Source organism: Eurypyga helias, unplaced genomic scaffold (assembly GCF_000690775.1).
Source record: "Eurypyga helias isolate BGI_N326 unplaced genomic scaffold, ASM69077v1 scaffold15140, whole genome shotgun sequence".
Taxonomy (NCBI): Eukaryota; Metazoa; Chordata; class Aves; order Eurypygiformes; family Eurypygidae; genus Eurypyga; species Eurypyga helias.
In genome coordinates, this window is record NW_010225234.1 from 60,475 (window position 1) to 83,042 (window position 22,568).

Below are 22,568 nucleotides of genomic sequence, written 5' to 3' on the forward strand. Positions count from 1 at the left end.
ATTTTCCCAATTTAGCTTGTTCATCTCAAATATTTATGCATTTCTTGTTCATTAAATAATAATGTTTTCTGGAGGGTGTTAGAAAAATCACATTTAATGCTTCAGACAATGATTGTAGCATTTGTGTTTCAGAAGTTGTCTCAGTGCATTTTAGCTCAAATTAACACCAAACAAACATTTTCCAACAAAATTTTACTTTCCTCCTTTAAAATATTCCTGTGGACTGAAGCGGGGTATGTAGGCATTACAGAAGCAATTATTTCTGAAGACACAAATGCATCCTCATGCACATGGATAGCCTCAGCATGACTGGATATGATACTGACATCTGCAATTAAGATTGCCTAGAACTTTTACTAGAGCTTCATGATTTCTGTTTGGGGAACTCTGAGCCTCTAATACACATTTTTCCTATGCTTAGTCTGTGTGTGGACTGTTTTTTTTTAAAAATTCAACTGCTTTTGAAGATGAAAGTAAGAAAAGTATCTAATTTTGCTGAAGTGGTTTTGGGCTTTACTTCAGAAAGTGTTAGAACTTGGAATATGATCACAACAGAGAGAGGGAGATTGTCTCAAGACAGCTGGTTGTGAATGAGTTTGAGATGTGCATGTTTAAGGGCATTTGGGATCTACAGAAAAAAAGGATGATTGGTACTCATTTTATTCTCTGCAAACAAGGTGTGACTTACAGGATCATCGAATCACAGAATGGTTTGGGTTGGAAGGGATCTTAAAAATCATCTCGTTCCAACCCCCCTGCCATGGGCAGGGACACCTTGCACTAGACCAGGTTGCTCAGAGCCTCATCCAGCCTGGTCTTGAACACTTCCAGGGATGGGGCAGCCACAGCTTCTCTGGGCAACCTGTCCTAGTGCCTCACCACCCACACCATGAAGAATTCCTGCCTGATAACTAATCTAAACCTCCCCACTTTCAATTTAAATCCATTACCCCTTGTCCTGTCACTACAGACCCTTGTAAAAATTCCCCCCCCCACCCCAGCTTCCTTGTGGGCCCCTTCAGGTACTGGAAGGTGCAATCCGGAGCCTTCTCTTCTCCAGGCTGAACAAGCCCAACTCTCCCAGCCTGTACTCATAGCAGAGGTGCTCCAGCCCTCTGATCATCTTCGTGGCTTCCTCTGGACTCGCTCCAACTGGTTGATATCCTTCTTATATTGGGGAACCCAGAACTGGATGCAGTACTCCAGTTGGGCTCTCAAAAGAGGAGAGTAGGGTGGGAGAATCTCCTCCCTCAACCTGCTGGCCGTGCTTCCCTGATACAGCCCAGGATACAGTTGGCTTTCTAGGCTGCCAGCACACACTGCTGGCTCATGTCCAGCTTTTCATCCACCAGTATCCCCAAGTCCTTCTCCTCAGAGCTGCTCTCTATCCACTTTCCACCCAGCCTGTACTTGTATTTGGGATTGCCCCAACCCAGGTGCAGGACCTTGCACTTGGCCTTGTTGAACTCCATGAGGTTGGCAGTGGCCCACCTCTGCAGCCTGTCAAGGTCCCTCTGGATGACATCCCTTCCCTTCAGTGTGTCGCCCACACCACACAGCTTGGCGTCGTCGGCAAACTTGCTGAGGGTGCACTCAATGCCATTATCCATGTCACTAATGAAGATATTAAACAGTACCAGTCCCATTTTAGTTTCTAAGTGTTTGTAGATTAGTTTGTACTTTAGTTTCTTATTTACAAACACTTTCAGAATTGGAAAAGATCTTTAAGACTATATGCTGTTTTGCCCCAAATCATAGTACTTTTCTCTCTGCATTCTGCAAAGAGCTATAGGGGTTACAAGACTGCCTGGGAGTTCTTGCCACTCATATGCCCTTATGGAAATGACTCCAGGACAGAGTCATCCCATAGAATTGCCCAGAAGTTCAGTCCCAACTCTCCTGTGTTCAGAACCAAAAGTTAGTTGGAGTTCAGTTTGCACTGCTGCTTCAACACTACTGGTGTCCTCAGTTGTTCATTTTTCTACCATACAAAAGTGACTAAGCAGAGTATTTTTCCATCTGCTGAATTAGCCAAACAAATTAGCTAAGCTTAGTCATTTTCCCAGCTTTTCTAGCCTTGCCACCAGCTTTTGCAGCAGAAGGGCCCCAAAACGCAGATGTGTCCACTGTTGGCTGAATATCGTTAGTTTGGCTTTTGTTTCTGTAGTTTTCTTGCAAACAGTAAAATCAGCCATATTTACACTGTAACTCAATGTATTCTGTCCTTAGGTATGTGCTGTGCCTATGCACAGAAAGCTGTATTTCTGTCCTCATGGGACTTTCAGACTTGGTCTAATACTATAATACAACATATAATTATGTATTTGACTATCATAACTGAGTGTAGGGGTAGAATTTGCTAAGGAGCAACAATATCCCAAAGGCTGTGCTTGAAGAGAATTTCTGTTTGTAGTAATAGATTCACAGGTCTGGCTAACACCATGTTTTTCCTTTATGCTTTGTTTACCCTTTATACCTTATTTAAGGTAAACCATTGTTTACCTTCATACCTTATTTAACATAGGTTAATTTCCACTTGGATAAATTCAACAGTGATGCTGAGTCTCTGTTTCACAGGGTTTACTTGCTTGCTAAGACACAGGGCAGGAAACCAAAACTGGGGCCAGTCTGTGAACCCACCTCTCTGGCAATGAGAAGTATTATTCTGTTCTATAACTGACATTATAGATTTAGCTACAGACCCTTTGTCACCTGTTTAAATCCTTTTCAGCACTTGGCAACCTTGAACACACATGGATGCCTCTACCCCAGGCACTTCTCTAATGCAAATAATTATCTGTAATAATGAGGAATTCAAATGGATCTCAGAACAGATGAAAATATTGAGTGCTTTATCGTTTTGCATGAGAAGTATCTAACACCATGTAATTTGCTTCATACAATGGTCCAAATCTGTGTAGGACTGCATTCCACCAGAAAGGTCATGAACAATTTAGTGACCATTTAACTTGCTGCTTATCCTCAAACATGCATCCAAATGTAATCTCATAATTGTTTGGGTGGTGACAAGGATGCGTGAAACATCTCCTGGTGTAGGTTTGCAATTAACAGTACCCTGCAGGGCAGAGGAGTCTGTCACTGGAAAAGTGTTTTGATCCCAAAGTGGCAGCTGGCTGGGGATCACAGCAGAGAGGAGAGAAGAATAGGTGAATGAATTTCTGGGATATTTTTAGTCATACTAGGGACCAATGTCTTTGGGATAAATGGTAGCGAACTGCTGGAAAGATGTTGGCTCTTTATGGAAACACTACTCACCCTTTTAAATCATAGCAGAAGAGTGACTGGTTCTAACTCAGTATAAATGATGCGATTACAACCTAGGCATATTAAAACCTGAAGCTAAATGAAGCAGCAGAGATTGGAAACTCAGTTTTCAGAGCTAGCTGTTTGTATAATCAAACAAATTCTCGAGGCTCCGAGGAGACCTCATTGCAGCTTTCCAATATCTGAAGGGGGCCTACAAGGGTACTGGGAGAGGACTTTTTACAAGAGCCTGTAGGGATAGGACAAGGGGTAATGGGTATAAATTGAAATCAGGGAGGGTTAGATTAGATGTCAGGAAGAAATTCTTCACAGAGAGGGTGGTGAGGCACTGGAACAGGTTGCCCAGAGATGTTGTGGATGCCCCATCCCTGGATGTCTTCAAGGCCAGGCTGGATGTGGCTCTGAGCAACCTGGTCTAGTGGAAGGTGTCCCTGCCCATGGCAGGGGGTTTGGAACTAGATGATCTTTAAGGTCCCTTCCAACCCAGTGATTCTATGATTCTATGATTCTATGTGCTTATTAATTTACATAATTTACTGTAGTTCCCTGAGCCTGTCAATAGCATTACGATAACAGAGCTGATATTTCTATTAGTGTCAAGGAAGCAAGGTGCAAAACTCTTTTCTTCACTGATCATAATAGAGAGCTAAATAATACTTATTTTTCAGCTAAATGTTTAGTTGGCTTTGAAAGCGGTCTTCTAAATGTCAAGATACAATCATAGGCTTTGTATTCCAGTTAGATTTTCAGACGGCATTCTGTATAAATCCATTCCTTTGTCACTTCTCTCTGCCAGCACACCCAGCCTCTTTGCTTTTGTGTGCATCTGTTGAGTGCTTTCTTGTCATTCAGATTATGAGCTGTCTAGGCATAGACTGTTGTTTTTGTCAATAAGTGTACAGAATTTAGATAAAAGGCTGTTGATCTCTGACTGTAGATTCTTCATGCTATAATACTGCCAGTAATACTGCTGTGAATAATACGCCCAGATTAAAAAAAATGTGGTGACATATAGTTCCTGTGAATAAGGTTTCAAAAAGAGACTGAAACATAAACAATTTAAATCCTTATTAAAAAAAAATAAAAAGGAAGAAAAGAATGACAAGAAAATGTTGTAGAAGTTCCTAAGTATTTTGAAGTGGAGCATGATAAACAGCTATGCATAATAAGATGTTTGTATGTCTTTGGGAGCAAAACCAAAAGGGATAGAAATATTTCTGTTGTCCAAATCATATGACTTCAAATAAAATAACTGTCTAATACTATTCATATATCAGAGTGAATCTTAATGTCTCTTTTTGAAATGCCACATGCATAACAAGACAATTCAAAACTTGTTAAACATGACTGAATTTGAGTAGTTTGGAAAAGGAACATGAACGATGGTTCTCAAACAGCAGGGTGCTGCTAGCTAACATCAGCGTAGCCAGGAGCTGAGGGCCTTTAACAAATGGGGCTGCTTTATTCTCAGGGTGTCACCTGAGTCTTGGAGCAAGACAGGGCAGCTTTGGGTTGACCTCCCATCTCTGGAGTGCTGGGGTCCCCAGGGCCACCAACCACTGCAGCTTCTGTCTGCAGCAGGAAAGATGTCCCGCACAAAGGCAGCGTGGTGGGGAGCCAGACACAGCTGCTTTGAACTGCACACACCACAGAGAAGACTGCAAGCTACTGAAGACTAGCAGTAATCCATTCAATTTAAATGGTGCTTGGCCGTTGTGGAGAGCTCCTACTGCCAGTTCTGATATTTTTCACTGCTCTAACAGGATCTTAGAGGGGATGCTTATGTATATCAGCTTCCACAAGATGCTGGAGGAAAGACCTCTTGGTATTCAGGGAGCGCATGATGCAGCTATTGAACCCCATTCAGAAAGGAAACTTCAGGCTTCAGTCAGCCAGATGTGAAGATAGAGGAAATTGAATAAATTAAGTACAGCTTATTCCTACCAATGGCAGTAACATCAGTGATTGTTCCAGCTGGTTGTACCCAGTCTCCTTCTTGCTTTCCACTGGTGTTTTTCATGGTGCAGCAGCCTCAGTTGATATAACAGTATTTAGGTACTTCCCGGGATAGAAATGCTTCTCTAGGGTCAGGACTCATACAAACACTTTAGTCTCCAGTAACAACACCCATGTCAATTCCTCTGATACAAAGTAAAATCCAGCACCTTTGTTTAAATATGTATAAAGCTTCTGTTCCTTTCAGAGAAGAAAATGTATTGACTATATGGGGATTTATCCCCTTTGCCAGTAAGGGGACTTGACAAGTATTTGGGCTGGTGAGATTGTGGTATGTGAGATTGTGTCTGTGTCTGTACCCAGGACAGTGTTGCTTCTGAATAGTAGATAACAACTATATTCCCTTTCATGTTACTTTTTTCTATAGGGTATTTGGAGCAGCTATCTTTCTAACATCTACACTGAACATGTTCATCCCTTCTGCAGCAAGAGTCCATTATGGCTGTGTGATGTTTGTGAGGATCCTTCAAGGGCTGGTGGAGGTAGGAGCACTCACCAGTTTGGTCCTTTCATACATCACTTGTTTATGGAGATTTTGTTCTAAAAAATAGTATCTTTTGGTCAAGTCTTCTGATCAATCTATATTTTTACTCTTATTTAGGATGACAACTTTTAAATCATATTGATTTATATTTTGAAGTTTACTTAAAAAGAAATAAAATGTTTAGATTTCTAGTGTTGCAGTTTGATCTATTTTAGTTTACTTGTGACATCCACTGCATGTACCAAACAGTATTTTTACCCCAGAACTTATTACCATTTAAGTGATTATCCAAATTACTTTGACATCTTCATAACTACACAACAGAGCTCTTCCAGGCTTACCTAACCCTTCCTACATCATTCCATGGTGTCAAACAGCTAGGCAGGTTGGACAGTATCAGCAACGGCTTGAAGTAGGAATGCAGTGAAAGCAAATTATATGACATGTGAAATGTCTGCCAGGGCGTCACCTACCCAGCCTGCCATGGGATGTGGAGTAAGTGGGCTCCTCCGCTGGAGAGAAGCAGGTTGGCCACCACATCATTCTGTGGTAAGTTGAAAGGCTTATATAGTTTAATTACATATTCCTATTAGATGTATTTTATTAATTTCATTATTTAAAAGAGAAGTGCAAGCCCTTTTGCTGCTTGTGCTCTGAGCTCAGGAACCTGACAGTCTTTTTGTTTAGTATGTCACCACCTTATCATTTGAAGCCAACATTCTGAATGACTCTCATATTAAACGAAAATGGGTCTAGAGGTGCCACATGAGAGAAAACTCATCTTCTGTTTTGTGGGTTGTTTTGGGGTTTTTTTTCCATCTTTAGGGATTCCATATGTTATATATAGTGAATTGACGCTGCATGCACTTTAAAAAAAGATTTTAGAAGTCCTTGAGTACTTTAGGCTGCCTGCTCAATATACTGCAGTGAAGGTGATGTAACCTGTTGCCAATGGCTGCTCTGCTTCACTTTGTTTTGAATTATTATCAGGCTTGTACTTTCTCCTCTTCTCTGTGTCCCTTTCCAGTGCTGACAGCTGGCCTTCTGGAAGATGGCCTGTGGGAAATTTTAGAAGACTTTGGGGAGAGGGCCCAGTGGAAAGATGGGATAAACCGAATTCTCATTCCCTTTGGAATGTTTCTAACCTCTGGCAAGAGTCTTAAACCTTGTTATGAAGCAGGGAGCGGGAAAAATACTGAGGTTTTACACTGTGTCCTTCAAGGGTGATACCATCTTTTTGCTTACAGCCACATTACTGAAAAGGAAAAAAAAAATAAAAAAGGTTTTCTACTTTTAATTCCATCCTCCAGGTAGTAGTTTTTGCCACAGGTCACTCTGTGCTACTACAGTTTCTTGCCAGAAAAAGTACTGTGAATGTCACATCTGTCTGGCCCTTTCTCAGGTCTAGTTTGAGCTGTCCCCTCCTCATATGCTCTCCTACTTAACGTCTTCCTCTGCTTTTGGTAACCCTGCGATCTTCAGTTAGCAGCTAATTCCAGGGAAAATGGTGAATGCTAGTATATCCTTACAAGCTCCTGGCTGGATTTGGGTAGACGGCTAAATGTCAGGAAGGTGAGGCATAATTCAAATGGGCTCCCTCTGCTTTTTTACCCTAAAAAGTCCCAATATGCAGAACACAGGGCAGGAATGTTTCTGCAGTAATTTCAGATGCTCTGTGTTGGTGGTGAAAGAAAGGGCACTGCTCGTTACTTCACTCTGTCATTTCACTGTAAGACACCCTCATGATCTGTATTTGGTGTGTCCCTTCTCCTTTGTAACAGGGAAATTGGAACGGTGAGTGGATGTCTAAGAACACCGGAGAAAAATCAGGAACAGTAGGATTTTGAAGAGTAAGCAGTTGGGAAAGGTAGAAGACAAAGCAATGGAAATAAATGTAGGTGGTGGGGTAAAGCCAACTGAAGATGAATGTCTGTGAGAATATTCCATAGAAAATATAAAAGTCAGAGATAAAAACAGTCTGTCCATTGACAGTCGAACTGAAAAGCTAGGGAAAAGGGTAAGAGGAGGAGTGAAACTAGATAAAAAAGAGCAGCTTTTCATAACATGGGAATTTTATTTTTACTACAGATGATTCCAGGATTTAGTGATTATTTAGGTACTTCCATTTTCTGCAGAAGATCAGATCACAAGAGAAGCTCCTCCACCCTCATTTCTCTCTGACATCCTAGCACCAGCTAGAGAAAGATCCATGCCCATGCTGCAGCCCAGCACCTGTTTTAGTGGCTACAGATTGACAATTCTTGCACTTGAAAGGTGCTCAGGAACAATGGAAAAATCAGGACACCCCATGTTAACCAGGTTCCTGATTTCTCTGACTATATTCTTGTCTGGGGCTTTGCTATTGCTGTAGGAAAAAATAATTACACAGAGATGAGGGGTAAGGGTCACTGTGAACCATTGTAGAGAAGTATTTGCTAATGAGTAGAGCATTAACAAATATTTATTAACAAAGTATGCTATACTCTCAAAACTTCAAGTATCTAATTTCCTAGTATAATTCAAAGCAACACCTCTCACATGGGAAGCCACTGGCACCGTCTTGCACTGAACCCGAATGTCGAGATTGCATCAATACTTCCGAGGGTCTTTGTGGGAATTCCTTTGCAAGCACTTAAATACTCATCTCTTCCAAAAAGTCCCAAATATATAAATACATTTCCCAATGAGATACCTTGGCACAGACAGCTTTTTCATCCTTTTTTTCCCTGTCAATTTTTGCCTATTTATTCCAGCTGTTTGAATGAAACACTAATATGAACCAAACATGGTTAAACAGATTCAGGGTTGGTCTGACCACCCACTCCATCAGCAGCACTTATGGGATCATGGAGCCAGAGCCACGACAAGAGCCTCCCAGCATATCTGCAACCATCAGGATTTCTGGGCCCCAAGAAGGTTTCTGAAATTTGGGCTGTTAGCTTCTCTGGAGCTCACCTCATATGCCACAGGGTTAGGAGTAATTGCCCACTTCGGTGCATACAACTTGTGCTTGTGCGGTGGTTTGCCATCAGCTTCGGCTTTACAAATCCCATTTACCTACAGAGCACAACCCTTCTAACTGCAAAATGAGACTGGTGATCCCACGCCAGAGTGGGACACTCCTTCCCACCCTCTGAAGACAAATTTTACAGTTGCCATCCCATTCTGCACATTCACAAGAAAGCATGGTGCCAATCAGCCAGAGTTATCCCTCCAGTAACCACCTGCCTGGATCATCTGCACTGGAGGCTGGGCTCACCTATCACAGCTGACGTGTTCCCTTAATCCCTTTTTTCTCCTCAGGGTCTTATGCAGGTGCGGTGGTCGCGATGCCGCTGGCAGGTGTGCTAGTACAGTATATAGGATGGTCATCTGTCTTTTATATTTATGGTGAGTTGCTTAACACAAAGGATCTCTGTGACTAGATGGGTACTGCCAGCAGCTTTGTTAAACCTGCATAACAAGTATGGATCAAAGTTGTTTTGGGGAATGAAGATGTTGCAAATAGGTATTCCAACATCCCTGTCCATCTTCAGGGCCAGGCTGGATGCGGCTTTGAGCAACCTCATCTAGTGGAAGGTGTCCCTGCCCATGGCAGGGGGGTTGGAACTAGATGGTCTTTAAGGTCCCTTCCAACCCAAACCCTTCTGTGATTCTATTGCAGTTTCTGAAAGCTTTGATTTTGTAATCATCTGTTGTAAAATGTTTTAAAATTGTAACAACCAGGCTACAGGCCACGGCCACCCAGTGACAGGGATGGAGGCAGTTGCAAAGGTTGCTCTGTAGCACAAACACGTGACACATGTCCTGGAGCACACGCTAACAAGGAATGCTACAGCACGTGCTGCTGATGGGGAGCCGAAACCTGCCCCGTGACATCTGCCCCATGCTGCCCACCCTTAGAGTGGTCCTACCCACCCTTAAAGTAGCATAAAGTGGTCCCATCACAGGAGCATGACCTTGGGACTGTGCTGTGATGCCTTGTGCTTCCCCCCATGGTACGTGGCAGAGCTGTCTCAAACCCAACCTTGCACATCAGCAAGCCAGTTAAGATGGGTTTTCTCTGGTTTATCTGGATACACTGTCAAGGTTTGCCATCACAATCTGATTGTGAAGTTTTACACAGATTGCAACCATGTTATAACCCTCCTGCTATTTTCTTTCCTCAAGTCCCACACAGAGCTTTCCTTCTGCCTTTTCTCTGCCCCACACATGTCATGTAATACAAGCGACAAAATGTTCAAATGCTTTGCAAGCAGGCATACAATACAGACAGTTAGTTAGCGTATTTTCTTCCTTGGTCATATTTTCTATGCATATTTGGTTTAATTGGCTCTTGAAACAAACTTCAAGGCTTGCAGATGCTGAAGTGTGGCTTTATTGGCTTTTAAAATCAAACTTTGCTTTTCCTGCCTCTCCAGGAATGTTTGGGATAGTTTGGTACATGTTCTGGCTGCTTCATGCCTACGAGAGCCCTGCAGCACATCCAACAATAACCAATGAAGAAAGGATATATATAGAAACAAGTATTGGAGAAGGAGCCAGCCTAGCTAATGCAAGTGTAAGTAAAAAAGGATTTTCTGGTTATAATTTGTAAGCATTTTGCACAAGACGAGCATAGGACTGGATGGATACTATTAGTTGCGTAAGATCAGCAGAACTATTTGCTGTTGATGTTTAGGGGCTTTTCCTTTTATGAAAATTACAGGACCAGGCTCTTGCAGCTGGACAGGGCGAGTTCAGCGACAGGCAAAACACGTAGTGCTGTTTCAGCCCTCAGCTTATAGATCCTGTCTAATCTAGAGAGGCAAAGGAGTGTGGAGAGTGGGGGAATAACACACTGATCTCCTGGTCTTGAGCAACTATCATGTTGGTTCTAAAAAATATTAATCGAAATGGCTAAATGACAAACTGGCTGCAGGTGATAATTATCCAACTGACTTTTGAGCTCTTATTAAGGATGATTGAAATTCCAAAAGCTTAAGGACAGGGTTTCTGACTTGCTTACTCTCACAGCAACTCAGCTCCTTGTTTTAAACCTTCTCTCTCTGCGAGGATCCTGGAAGATCCTGTATATCTAAAGTTAAAAACTATTATCCCATCAAACTTACCTCCATTCCCTTAGGACACTCATTTTTGCTCATGGTGAAAAGCAAAGCTGTTTCTTGATAAGCTGTACCTTCTTGGCTTTTAGTTTTGAACACTGAAACAAAACAGCTCAAAATGCTTTCCTCTATATATTTTGTGTAATAACCTTGCTGAGAATATAAAAGTACCAGACTCTTCTTTTAGCCATGCTCCTGAAATCTGGCTGAAGTCACCTGAGTCTTGGCTGGAGACATACATACTTGTTCCAGGTCATGGTTTTCCCTTGCTGTACAGTGGTTTTACTGCAGAGGACACTAGTGCCACCATCATGCGTTCACACACAACTGCAGGCATAAGGTTGCCTGTAGAACACAACTACCATTTGAAAAAAAATGAGGAGAATGTCAGTTTATATTGCCATAGTTAAATAGTTCAGCTTTTCATTTGAATTCTGTTATAAGTGAATAGGGTTCTGAAGTGTTCTTTGTTCCAGATGTATGGAGTATTGCAGCATAAATAGAAACAGGAAATATCAAAAGCAAGTTGTAGAAGTTAAATCCTATACCATGGACTTTTTTTGCTGAATGAAATGAACTAGGTTGAAGCAGGTAGCTGGCTGTTGCTGTGCTACCGCATGTCTCTTAGCTTGGATAATCCTTTTTCTACAATCCTTTCAGTGGAAGGTATCAAGTTACATCATGCCAAAAAATGGGGAATGGCACAAGGTTCTCTCTCTTTTTTTTTTTTTTTAAATTCTGTTATTGATCCCATTATCCCAATAGCAGGATTCCAGAAGACCTTGTGTAATTTCAGTAATTAGAGTAATAGCAGCATAGTAGTAATTTTAAATATCCTAATGATTGCAAGAAAGTTTCCCTACCTGGTTTTGCCTCTAATCCAGGAAGCATCTTTGACTTGCATTATAAGTGATTTGCAGCATAAATCAGATGCAACGTACTGGGTAGTCCCGATAATAAAAGATACTTGTCTTTCTCATTTGCCTACTACCCATTAAAAAATGCCTTTCATATTTTTTTTCTTCCTAGAAATTTAGTACTCCCTGGAAGAGATTTTTCACTTCAATGCCAGTTTATGCAATCATTGTGGCAAACTTTTGCAGAAGCTGGACCTTTTATTTGCTCCTTATAAGTCAACCTGCTTACTTTGAAGAAGTCTTTGGATTTGCAATAAGCAAGGTAAATGTCAGAGGTGAAGCAGGTGACTTTCAGCCCTCACCCTAGGAGACGCAGGGTGCTTCAGGATCCCCAGACCCTTCTGGAGTCACTACAGTAGATTATTCACAGTAGCTGCAATCTGCTAGAAATAAAGGCTTGCTAGCATCAAATTATTAGCAAAAGGAACAAACTGAAAAGCTGTTTTAAGAAGGGGTTCACTAAAAAAATAAATTATGAAAACCATAAGGTAAGTAAATAGAAATGCACATTTTGTTTACTGCTGACACTTTAGCATTACTTGGCACATAATTTTTACCCTCTTCTTTTTTTTTTTTTTTCTTTTTCCCCCATTACTTTTCATTGACAATGAGGCCTCAAATTCTGTGTGGTTTGATAGAACCCTGCCACTGCCACTTCATTAAAGCCAGTGTTGTTACATTCCCTGTTTAAAGCATGAATGAGGACTTCAGAATATTTGTTCCAGAAAAGTTTTCCCAACATTCCTTTAAAAATACCAACTTGCTATATTGTAAATTATTTTCAAGTGTAATCCTGCAAACCAGTAACAAACAGCATCAATATCTGTATGGTCAGAGAGCACCAGTGTGCTCAGGCTCTGCAGTGTTGTCTTGGTAGCAATGACACAATGGCCAAGTGCAGCACTGAGATGAAGAACAAGTGTATTAAGACAAAATAAGTTTGTTTATTCTGAACTGACTTCATAAATGCTAGGGTCAAACCTCTGTGTATCTCACTAATTAAAAGAATGTAATACTGACTCTAAGGAGGTTGCACATCCTAGAAAACAAAGTAAAACTTATTACTAAATTACTGCTTCAAAGCAAAACTTCTAGAAGATGACATACTGATCACTAAAACTCTGCAAAATCATAGAATCACAGAATGGTTTGGGTTGGAAGGGACCTTAAAGCCCATCTAGTCCCACCCCCCCTGCCATGGACAGGGACACCTTCCACTAGACCAGGTTGCTCAAAGCCTCATCCAGCCTGGCCTTGAACCCTTCCAGGGATGGGGCATCCACAACTTCTCTGGGCAACCTGTTCCAGTGCTTCACCACCCTCTCCATGAAGAATTCCTTCCTGATATCCAATCTAAATCTCCCCACTTTCAATTTAAACCTGTTACCCCTTGTCCTGTCACTACAGGCCCTTGTAAAAAGTCCCCTCCCCCAGCTTCCTTGTAGCCCCTTCAGGTACTGGAAGGTGCAATAAGGTCTCCCCGGAGCCTTCTCTTCTACAGGCTGAAAAAGCCCAACTCTCCCAGCCTGTCCCCATAGCAGAGGTGCTCCAGCCCTCTGAGCATCTTTGTGGCCTCCTCTGGACTCGCTCCAACTGGTTGATATCCTTCTTATATTGGGGACCCCAGAGCTGGATGCAGTTCTCCAGGTGGGTTCTCACAAGAGGAGAGTAGGGCGGGAGAATCTCCTCCCTTGACCTGCTGGCCATGCTTCTCAGCATACAGCCCAGGATACGGTTGGCTTTCTGGGCTGCCAGCACACACTGGTGGCTCATGTCCAGCTTTTCATCCACCAGCACCCCCAAGTCCTTCTCCTCAGGGCTGTTTTCTATCCACTCTCCACGCAGCCTGTACTTGTGCTTGGGATTGCCCCAACCCATGCACTTGGGCTTGTTGAACTTCGTGAAGTTGGCAGTGGCCCACCTTTCCAGCCTGTCCAGGTCCCTCTGGATGGCATCCCTTTCCCTCCGTTTTTTTTTAGTGATAACCCTTTTGCAGATAATTCATCGAGGGAAATCATGCTTAGACAACTTGATAAACTTCTGTGATGAAATGACTGGCCTATCAGACAGGGGATATTGTCTACCTAGACTTCAGTAAAACCTTTGACACTGTCTCCCATAAGGTTGTCATAGACAATCTGTTGATGTATGGGCTGGTTGGGCAGATAGTGAGGTGAATTAAAAACTGTGTGAATGACTGGGCCCCGAGGGTGGTGATCAGTAACATGAAGTCTAGTTGGAGAGCAGTAACTAGCACTGTACCTCACGGGTCAGTAGCAGCTCCTATCGTGTCTGACATCTTCATTAATGATCTGGATGATGGGGCAGAGCATACCCTCAGCAAGTTTGCTGGTGACTACAAAACTGGAAGGAGTAGCTGATACACCAGAGGATTGTGCTGCCATCCAGAAGGACCTCAACAGGTTGGAGAAATGGGGTCCCAGGAACCTCATGAAGTTCAGCAAGTGAAGTGCCAAGTCCTGTACCTGGGGAGGAACAAGCCCATGCTTCCATATATGCTGAGGGCCACCCAAATGGAAAGCAGTTCAGCAGAAAATTACCTGAGGGTCCTGGTGGACACCAGGCTGGACATGAACCAACAGTGTGCCCTTGTGGTAAAGATGGCTAATGGTATCCTAGGCGGCATTAGGCAAAGTGTTGCCAGCAGTTAGAAGGAGGTGATCTTTCCCCTCTACACAGCACTGGTGAGGGTACACCTGGAGTACTGGGTCCAGTTCTGGAGAGACATAGACATACTGGAGAAAGTCCAATGGAGGGCCTCAAAGATGATTAAGGAACCAGAACCTCTCTCCTGTGAGGAAAGGCTGAGAGAGCTGCAGCTGTTTGGCCTGGAGAAGAGAAGGCTCAGGGGAGATCTCATCAATGTATAAAAATACCTGAAATGAGGCTGAAAAGAAGACGGAAACAAGCTCTTTTCAGTGACAGTGACTGGACAACATCTGGCACCCTCAGGAGCATCTTGTAAGCTCCACTTCCCATATACAGCATCCTGCTGAGACCCAGAAGCCCTGGCAAAGATGGTGGACCCGGACTGAAGTGGGTAGCTTCTGGCCATGCCGTGGCTCACATACTGCCATTACTGGGAGGCTGTGGGAGAAAAGCTGCTACTACCTGGGAGTGAGAATGCTGGAGTCTCTGAAGGTTCTAGAAATCCCTAGAGATGGGTCAAAGGTGGTTTAAGGTCACTAAGGTCTTGGTTGCAGGTCTTGTTGGACCTGTCTGCAATCCTCCCACACAAGGTTCCAGGATAAAAAAGTGTCTTATGGGGAAAAAAAAAAAAAAGAGGTGAAGAAAAAGTATGATGTCTGTTCCCTTTCCCTTAAATTCTGAGAGAGGACATGAGCAGTAAGCACTCATTTATCTAATTGCAGGTTGGCCTTCTGTCAGCAGTTCCTCACATGGTTATGACAATCATCGTACCGATTGGAGGGCAGCTGGCTGACTTTTTACGGAGCAGGAAGATTTTAACCACTACCACTGTAAGGAAGGTCATGAATTGTGGAGGTACTACTGGATTCTGAAAATACAATATTTCAGTTGTGTGCTGCAGTTGATGCAAATATCCTAGTTTGGTCCATGTTTAATTGTAACATGAGACAAATTACTCTAGATTGCATTTGCAGCTGGTTAATCTGAAGCAGTTAATGGAGAGCTGATGTTCGATGTCCTCATGGTATAAATCCTTATGCATAGGGGCATGCTTTTATAAAGGGAGAAGGCAAGAAACCTGTTTAATAATTAAAAGGGCAATAGGGACTGGCCCAGAAGAGTAGTATGATCAAATAGGCTTCATCCTGCAAACTTGTACTGACAAAGCTAACCATGGACCGTGGTGCTGGAGAGACCCTTTCCCAGTGGATATGTCTTGAAATAAATGGCCATGTTCCCATGTGCTACTTACAGCAGAAACCACTGGAAAAATTAAGGTTGGAAAGGCGTAAAAATAATAGTCGAGGGATGGACAGACCCATTTTTACTCAGCAAAAAATAATTTCTTTCCAGTTCAGTCACTGAAGTGAAAAATCAATGACATCTACATCTAGGGTGATACTAAATTAGAGAAAAATTTTCAAGCCATATAGCCTGTGGAGTCGTTCTCCACTGCCAATTCCTGTCTTACATTATTTATGGATGGCGTAGGCTGCCTGAAATAGAGATGCCTCGAGTCAGAGATGCCATGCAGCTTGGCTGTGCATCTTCACAAAAGATTCTCAAATTCATTACATTTTCAGGGTGTATTTTCAGTGTTGTTCAAAAAAATAACCACCAGAAGGGCTGTAATGTTACATATTGGAATATGTTAATTTGCAGTAATGGCAGAGACTGGAAGTTCCCTGTGATGCTCAGGGATGTCCTGTTGTGTTAATGGCACAATTGTATGTAAAATGCTCTTTTGTTTCATTTACCAAGAATATCTCACATCACTGTAACCATGAGAAATTGAAGCCAAGAAGTATTTTTCTCCTTTCCCTATCACGTTTTGTGTTTGTGAATTTTCCTGTTCTTTGCAGTCACTTTCTCATTGTTTCTCTGTACTATAAATGACTTGGGTCATTTACACAGCAATGAGGAGAAAAACAGTATATTCTCAAACAATAAATATTCAAATGGCTTTGCAAATCCACAAAGCTTCCAAGTATGTTCAAGAATAGCTATAATATATTGAAGAGTTTTGTCTCATTTTAAGTTGCTATTCTGGCTAGACCTTGTTAGATCTCCATGACCAATAGTAATTTAAATGTCACTTATTCCCATGTGTTTCATTTGAAGGCTTTGGGATGGAAGCAACCTTACTTTTGGTTGTTGGTTATTCTCATACAAAAGGTGTGGCTATTTCCTTTCTGGTCTTAGCAGTGGGCTTCAGTGGCTTTGCAATTTCAGGTAAGGATTAATCTTATTATGGGTTTTACTATAAGTGATAAAAATGATGTTATTATTCTCACTGTTGTTACTGTCATCATTTCTATTACTCTTGTTGCTCATAAGGTGGCTGCTTATGGGGTATTCCCTGTTTCTTCCCATATCAGAAATAATTTACCTCTGTATCTATGAAATGTATTGCACATGGGACATGAAGCTTTTAAAGAACCTACTCTTTATTGTTTCCAATTTACATCAGCTTTGTGCTGCTATTTTCTAATATACTTTTACAGTGTCAGCCACCTTTTCTTCTTGCATAAACTGTACCCCTAAAAGGAAAGACATAGATTTACTCTGGAATGAGTAGTTGCTCAAAGGCTGTCAGTTACAAATCCGCTCCCAGTGCTAGCTGCCAGTTTCTGCTTTCTAGGTCAGTCCTCTCTCTGTTTTGTACTATAATCAACCCTTCTACAGAACAGCTCTTTCTAACATGTTCATGGGTCTCACCAGTCTCAGATCGACTTTTGTAGCTCCACCAGTACCATTGTTAGTAAAAAAGCCCACTTATGTTTTGAAGATGGAAGATCATCATCTAGCAGACTGCCAAGAAGATGGATCTATTGAGTAGAATTGACCAGCAAAGTAACTGCTGGTCTTCAGTTGTTCTAGGATTATGCACATGGGAAGGAGCTTTGATAGAGTTAGGAGGTGCTTGCATAGCAGACCATTTCTATCAATAAATTTTTATTGCAGGATTTTCCCAGTACTCAACTTTTTACTGTATTTAATCCCATTGATTTAGAATTCAGAATCCTTTCTTGTGATCATAATTTCATTACCTAAAGCAAGTTAATCATCTGATCTGATTTCTACTATCTGTTTTTACTTCTTAATAAAATATGTACCCAGAAGACATGCTACAAGGGTAACTAATTTTCCTACTGGCTTATATTCTGTTGTGGGGTTTGGATTTTTTTTTTTTAATCATGTTAAATTGCTACTCAAAGTACTGGAAAATGTGTATTAAAAAACACTGCTACCTAAATCAAAAGATATCAGACCTTTGACAAAAAGGCATTCTTTCCTTAATTAAAAATGTTTGCTGAGTGCATTGTTCCAGTATGAGAAGATGAAAAGCACAGATACTTTAAATAAGGCCAAACCCCCTATATTTTCTATACAACGTGATACCCATAGGTGGGGAAAAATGGTGCTTTGAAAAAGACTGGAGTTGCAACATATCTTCCATCTTCATCACCAAGAAAATATTACCCTTCTTTCTCATATATATGGTAATGGGGTTTCCTACCTTTTTCAGGCTTCTTCAGCCAGAACGGCTGTACAAAGACCTGTTCACCCCATAGCGCAGAGCTGCATAGTTGACCATTGTCTATGATTTCTTGTAGGATTCAACGTGAATCACTTGGACATAGCCCCACGTTACGCCAGCATTCTGATGGGGATCTCCAACGGCGTGGGGACACTGTCGGGCATGGTGTGCCCACTCATCGTTGGTGCAATGACGAAACATAAGGTAACATTTCTTCATGTTTTCTAGGAAAAGGTTTAGGTAACACAACAAAAGTTAAGACATTTTGAAGCTTCCTGGGAACTCCATTTCATCATCAATTTCTGCAGCTTTTTTTTGTTGTTGTTTGTTTTAAACATTCACTTTTACAATATTATGGGGGCTGGATTCTCAACTATCATAAACTAATTATCTGTGTAGGGAGACATTATTTTATACCACCCGAGGCTGGGTCTCAGCAATATCTCCATGCTACTGGGTAATGTTTACGGGACTTGGGAAACTTCTCTGCAATACATCCCTGCTAGGGTTCCTAAGCAATCACTGATCTACAGTAAGATTAACTTAGTTCTTAGACAAATCCCTACATTTCCAACTTCACGAATGTTTCACATACAAGAGAGAGATTTCACTGAGAGAAAAAAATATCCTGTTCTATTTTATTAGCCATTATGAAAAAACCTTCACAGTGACTCTCATAAACTGTTCTGTCTGTAACATCAGGAATCAAACAGTGATCACAGTCATTGTTCAATATGCGCCAATTCATGGTCTAATTCAGAGAATAATTTTTTTTTTTTTTTTTAAATGGAAACTTAATGAGACCTGCACCATTCTTTCAGACCCGGGAAGAATGGCAAAACGTCTTTCTGATTGCAGCCCTGGTGCATTACAGTGGAGTGATATTCTATGCTATCTTTGCTTCTGGAGAGAAACAGGAATGGGCTGACCCTGAAAACCTCAGTGAAGAGAAATGTGGCATAATTGATCAGGATGAACTAGCTGAAGAAACAGAGATGAACAATGAAACTTTTGTAAGTCCAAAGAAAACATATGGTGCTACCAGTCAAAACAGTGAAGTACAGAGAAGGGAATGGAGAAAGCAAAAGCAAGGAACCCAAGACATGGAAGAACAGACTTCTTACCATTATGAAAATGGAAATTTCCAAGATTTGTCATAATACTTGAAATTGTAAGGTTTGTATAGCAGCTACTCCCAACCCCCCTTCTGCCTAGCGGCCCTAAGTCATCTGGTATCCATATTTATTCTCTTATTCAGTTGTGTGACATCTGGCCATCTGGCTAGATACAAGGTGGTAGTTCCCTTCTAATAGCGTGGAAGACGGCTAACAACTATTGGACTTGGAGGAGTGATACTAAATCCTTGTTCAGCCATTGTATTCATTAGGAGATCACCAGCCTTGGTAGAGCTCCTGGCCAGTGCAACCCTCTGACTGTAGGAGCATCTTCTCTCCTGAACAAAGGAAGGACAAGGCTGTATAAGATGATGGATCCATAGTGATGTATGTAATTACTGGGGCTCTGGTGGAAAGTCTGCCCTGAGTGGCCCTGCTTTGCCTTTTTAAGATTCCTGTAGGTTGGCATTTAAGCGGCATAATCTGTGTCAAACTGCAAACTCATGCTGAAGGAAAAGCAGTTTTATGGCAGTAGGCTGTAAATAATTACCAATGGTCACTCAACATCAGGAAAAGGAGCATGTAGCAGAGATGGCACAGTATTGCTTCAACAGTTCCTTCAAATTGATTGACAGTCTGCTTTATATGCATAGCCCACAGCGTCTGGATAAGGCAATAAAATGGATACTTGTGAGATTTTTCCCCCTCCAAAGATTTTGTGCTGGCATGAAATAATTTTGAATAAAAAATCATCGTTAGTGATGCAATATTATTAATCCTTATGAAAGGAAATCTTAGTCCTGTTGGGATTAGGTTTCTCACTCAATTAATTATTGTGAAGTAATCTAAATATATTTTTCTAGTATGATACCAATAGAGCTCCTGGTCTCAACCCCAACAGTCCTCATTTAGGTGAATGGGCTTACTTACACAAGTGAAGTCTTTAGTTATGGATCTGTAACATTTCAATGCCTCAGTCTTGCTGTTGCTGGAAATGAAGTACTGTACCATCTGAGAGTTAGAAGAGTATCTATGTCTGAAAGTAATTTTCTTTTGTCATTGGTATATGCTTGACAGTATACAGTGGCTTTAGCCTTTTTCTACCATTTTTAGAATCAACCAGTGGAGCATGCGGTATCATCTAAGCAGATAGTTGCAACTCAGAGACTCATTGTGGCATTAATACTCTTCAGAATGGAGTATTTCAGTAAGCTGTGATTTAATTTGTCTTTCATTATGATTACTGCCTCATTAAATTCAAGTGAAAGCTATCCTGACTAGCCTATGATGTGCTTTGTGGTGTTTCAGTATTATTGTTCTTATGTACCATATATAGCCACTGTGATGCACATGAGATTCGAACATTTCTAACACGCATTTTGCTATTTTGTTAAAGTGCAACTGAATACCATGAGTGTAACTACACTTGTACATTCATTAGAATCCATGGATGATTTATCTTCCTTACAAATGTAATTAAACAGTAAGACCAGGAAGTTAGCTGATTCTCTTTTCATGTCTCTGGTTCCTTTTCTACACAGCAAAATCCAATCTGCAACTATACCCAGATAAGAATTAAAGTAAGGTGAATGGGTGCATGCCTAATGTGACTCCAGTGAGGATTTTTTAATTGGTAAGAGCAGATAATATAATGATATGAGTATTGTTATGGTACAGCTCAATCCTATCGTGACACAAGGCAGTTTATTAATAAGCCACTCAAAAAAAAAAAGTTGTTTTATTCTGTTAGGAAAAAAAGAATATTATTTCAAAATTCTAAAATTCAGTTTAGACTAGATTAGCTTATTTCCTTACTGATGTTTAGAACAGGCATAAGAAAATGTCTTCTTTCTTGCAGGTTATAGTCAGCATTTGGGGATTTAAGTGGCAGGAGCTTGAGTCAGAAGTTCTCATCAGTCTATCAAAAAAGCTGGACCAGCTGCTATCAAATTATTTTGCAATCTTATGAAAGGATTTAGTATAAGAATCTGTGTAAGTGTAATCTGGCGGAGAGGAAAGAGTTAAGTGAATCAGCTGGCCTTATTAAAGAGAAGACTATTCTAGAAACAGCAGTGTTTTCTGAGGAGGAGCATCATTTTTCCAGGGTAGGTTTCCTGTCTCACTAAGAGGAACACAAAAGGAGTGAATGCTATTGTTCTGAGAAAGAACTACAAACATCCTGAAAGTCTGAGAGATGGCCAGCCGGCACATGAGAGCTGGGTTGCCTCTGTGGTGAATGTAGCTGCCATTTCTTGTCGTTACTGATATACGCCACAGCTGTCGCAAGTGACACGTGATGCAGTGAGGAGCTCAGGTCAGCAGGATCATTTCATATCTGCAGACTCCACCGATTTAGTTCTGGGCAAGTTTGACTTTGTCATGGCTAGCAATAAAGCACCACACAGCCGCTCGCTCAGCTCCCCCTTCCTCTAGTGGAGGAGGAAAATCAGAGGAAAAGCCAAGAAGCTCATGGATTGAGATAAGAACTATTTAATAACTGAATATAAATGAATATTATAGTGGTACTACTAATAATACTAATACTAATAATACTAGTAATTACAAGTAATTAAAATAATAGAAATTAAAGAATATGATACCCACCAACCGATACATGGCCACGTCCAAAGTAGAGAGCGCCAGAGCTATGAGAGCTGGAGCCCAAGAGTGATTGCAGCAAAGTCCAAGTGAGCTCCATGAGTGACAACACAACAAAGCAAGCCAACCAGCCCTCCAGCTAACTGTCTAATGCATGAACAAAATGAGATAAATGAGGCAGCAAGCAATAAAACTGAATGAACAAGCGAGCTATGACCCCCCTGGCCTACTCCCCATTTATGTACTGAGCATGATGTTCTACAGAATGAAATACTCCTTTGGTCAGGCTGGGTTAGCTGTCTGTGTGTTGTGTGTGTGTGCATCCCCACTACTTGTAGTGAGAACATTGGGAACACAGGTGCAGTATCAGATACTGAAAAGACCTTGAATTGGTGCAAGCACTTCCCAGCACCAACTAAAACACACCAGTATGATCAATATTCTTCTCCAAGCAAATCCAAAATGCAGCCTCACACCAGCTACTGTGAAGAAAATTAACTCTGCCCTGACTAAAACCACCACAGACTTCAATGGACATTTAAGCATTATTTAATGACCTGAAAGAAATAATTTTAAAATATTTGGACTAGCTTTTGCTTTTAAGTAAACACTTTCTTTTCTGAATTTAACTTCTTCCAGAGGCAGAATATAATCTCTGACAAGACAAAGTTATGAACAGACCACAGTGCTTTTCCAGGCAATCACACTGAGATGTTTGGGCTATCTTTCTCAGTTTCCTTTTCATCTGTTTGAAACTGTTCAGGTGCATTGCATGAAGTGTAAACATCAGCACTTGTTGGAAGTTAGTTTTCTTTCCTGGAAATCTTTGTTACTTAA

At 41.3% G+C, this 22,568-nt stretch overlaps 1 protein-coding gene across 1 annotated transcript in view; it reads left to right on the plus strand.

Annotated features, from left to right (window-relative positions):
- The window catches only part of SLC17A8 (solute carrier family 17 (vesicular glutamate transporter), member 8), a 30,200-nt gene extending 10,961 nt beyond the window's left edge, over nt 1–19,239 (plus strand). The window contains exons 4-12 of the mRNA XM_010148743.1: nt 5,669–5,783; nt 6,247–6,334; nt 9,089–9,175; nt 10,207–10,346; nt 11,920–12,069; nt 15,200–15,332; nt 16,599–16,709; nt 18,095–18,222; nt 18,840–19,239. Coding sequence (XP_010147045.1) covers nt 5,669–5,783; nt 6,247–6,334; nt 9,089–9,175; nt 10,207–10,346; nt 11,920–12,069; nt 15,200–15,332; nt 16,599–16,709; nt 18,095–18,222; nt 18,840–19,178 — 1,291 coding nt within the window. The 3' untranslated portion in view covers nt 19,179–19,239. The remainder of the gene's footprint in view (nt 1–5,668; nt 5,784–6,246; nt 6,335–9,088; nt 9,176–10,206; nt 10,347–11,919; nt 12,070–15,199; nt 15,333–16,598; nt 16,710–18,094; nt 18,223–18,839) is intronic.
- The last annotated feature ends 3,329 nt before the right edge of the window (nt 19,240–22,568 follow it).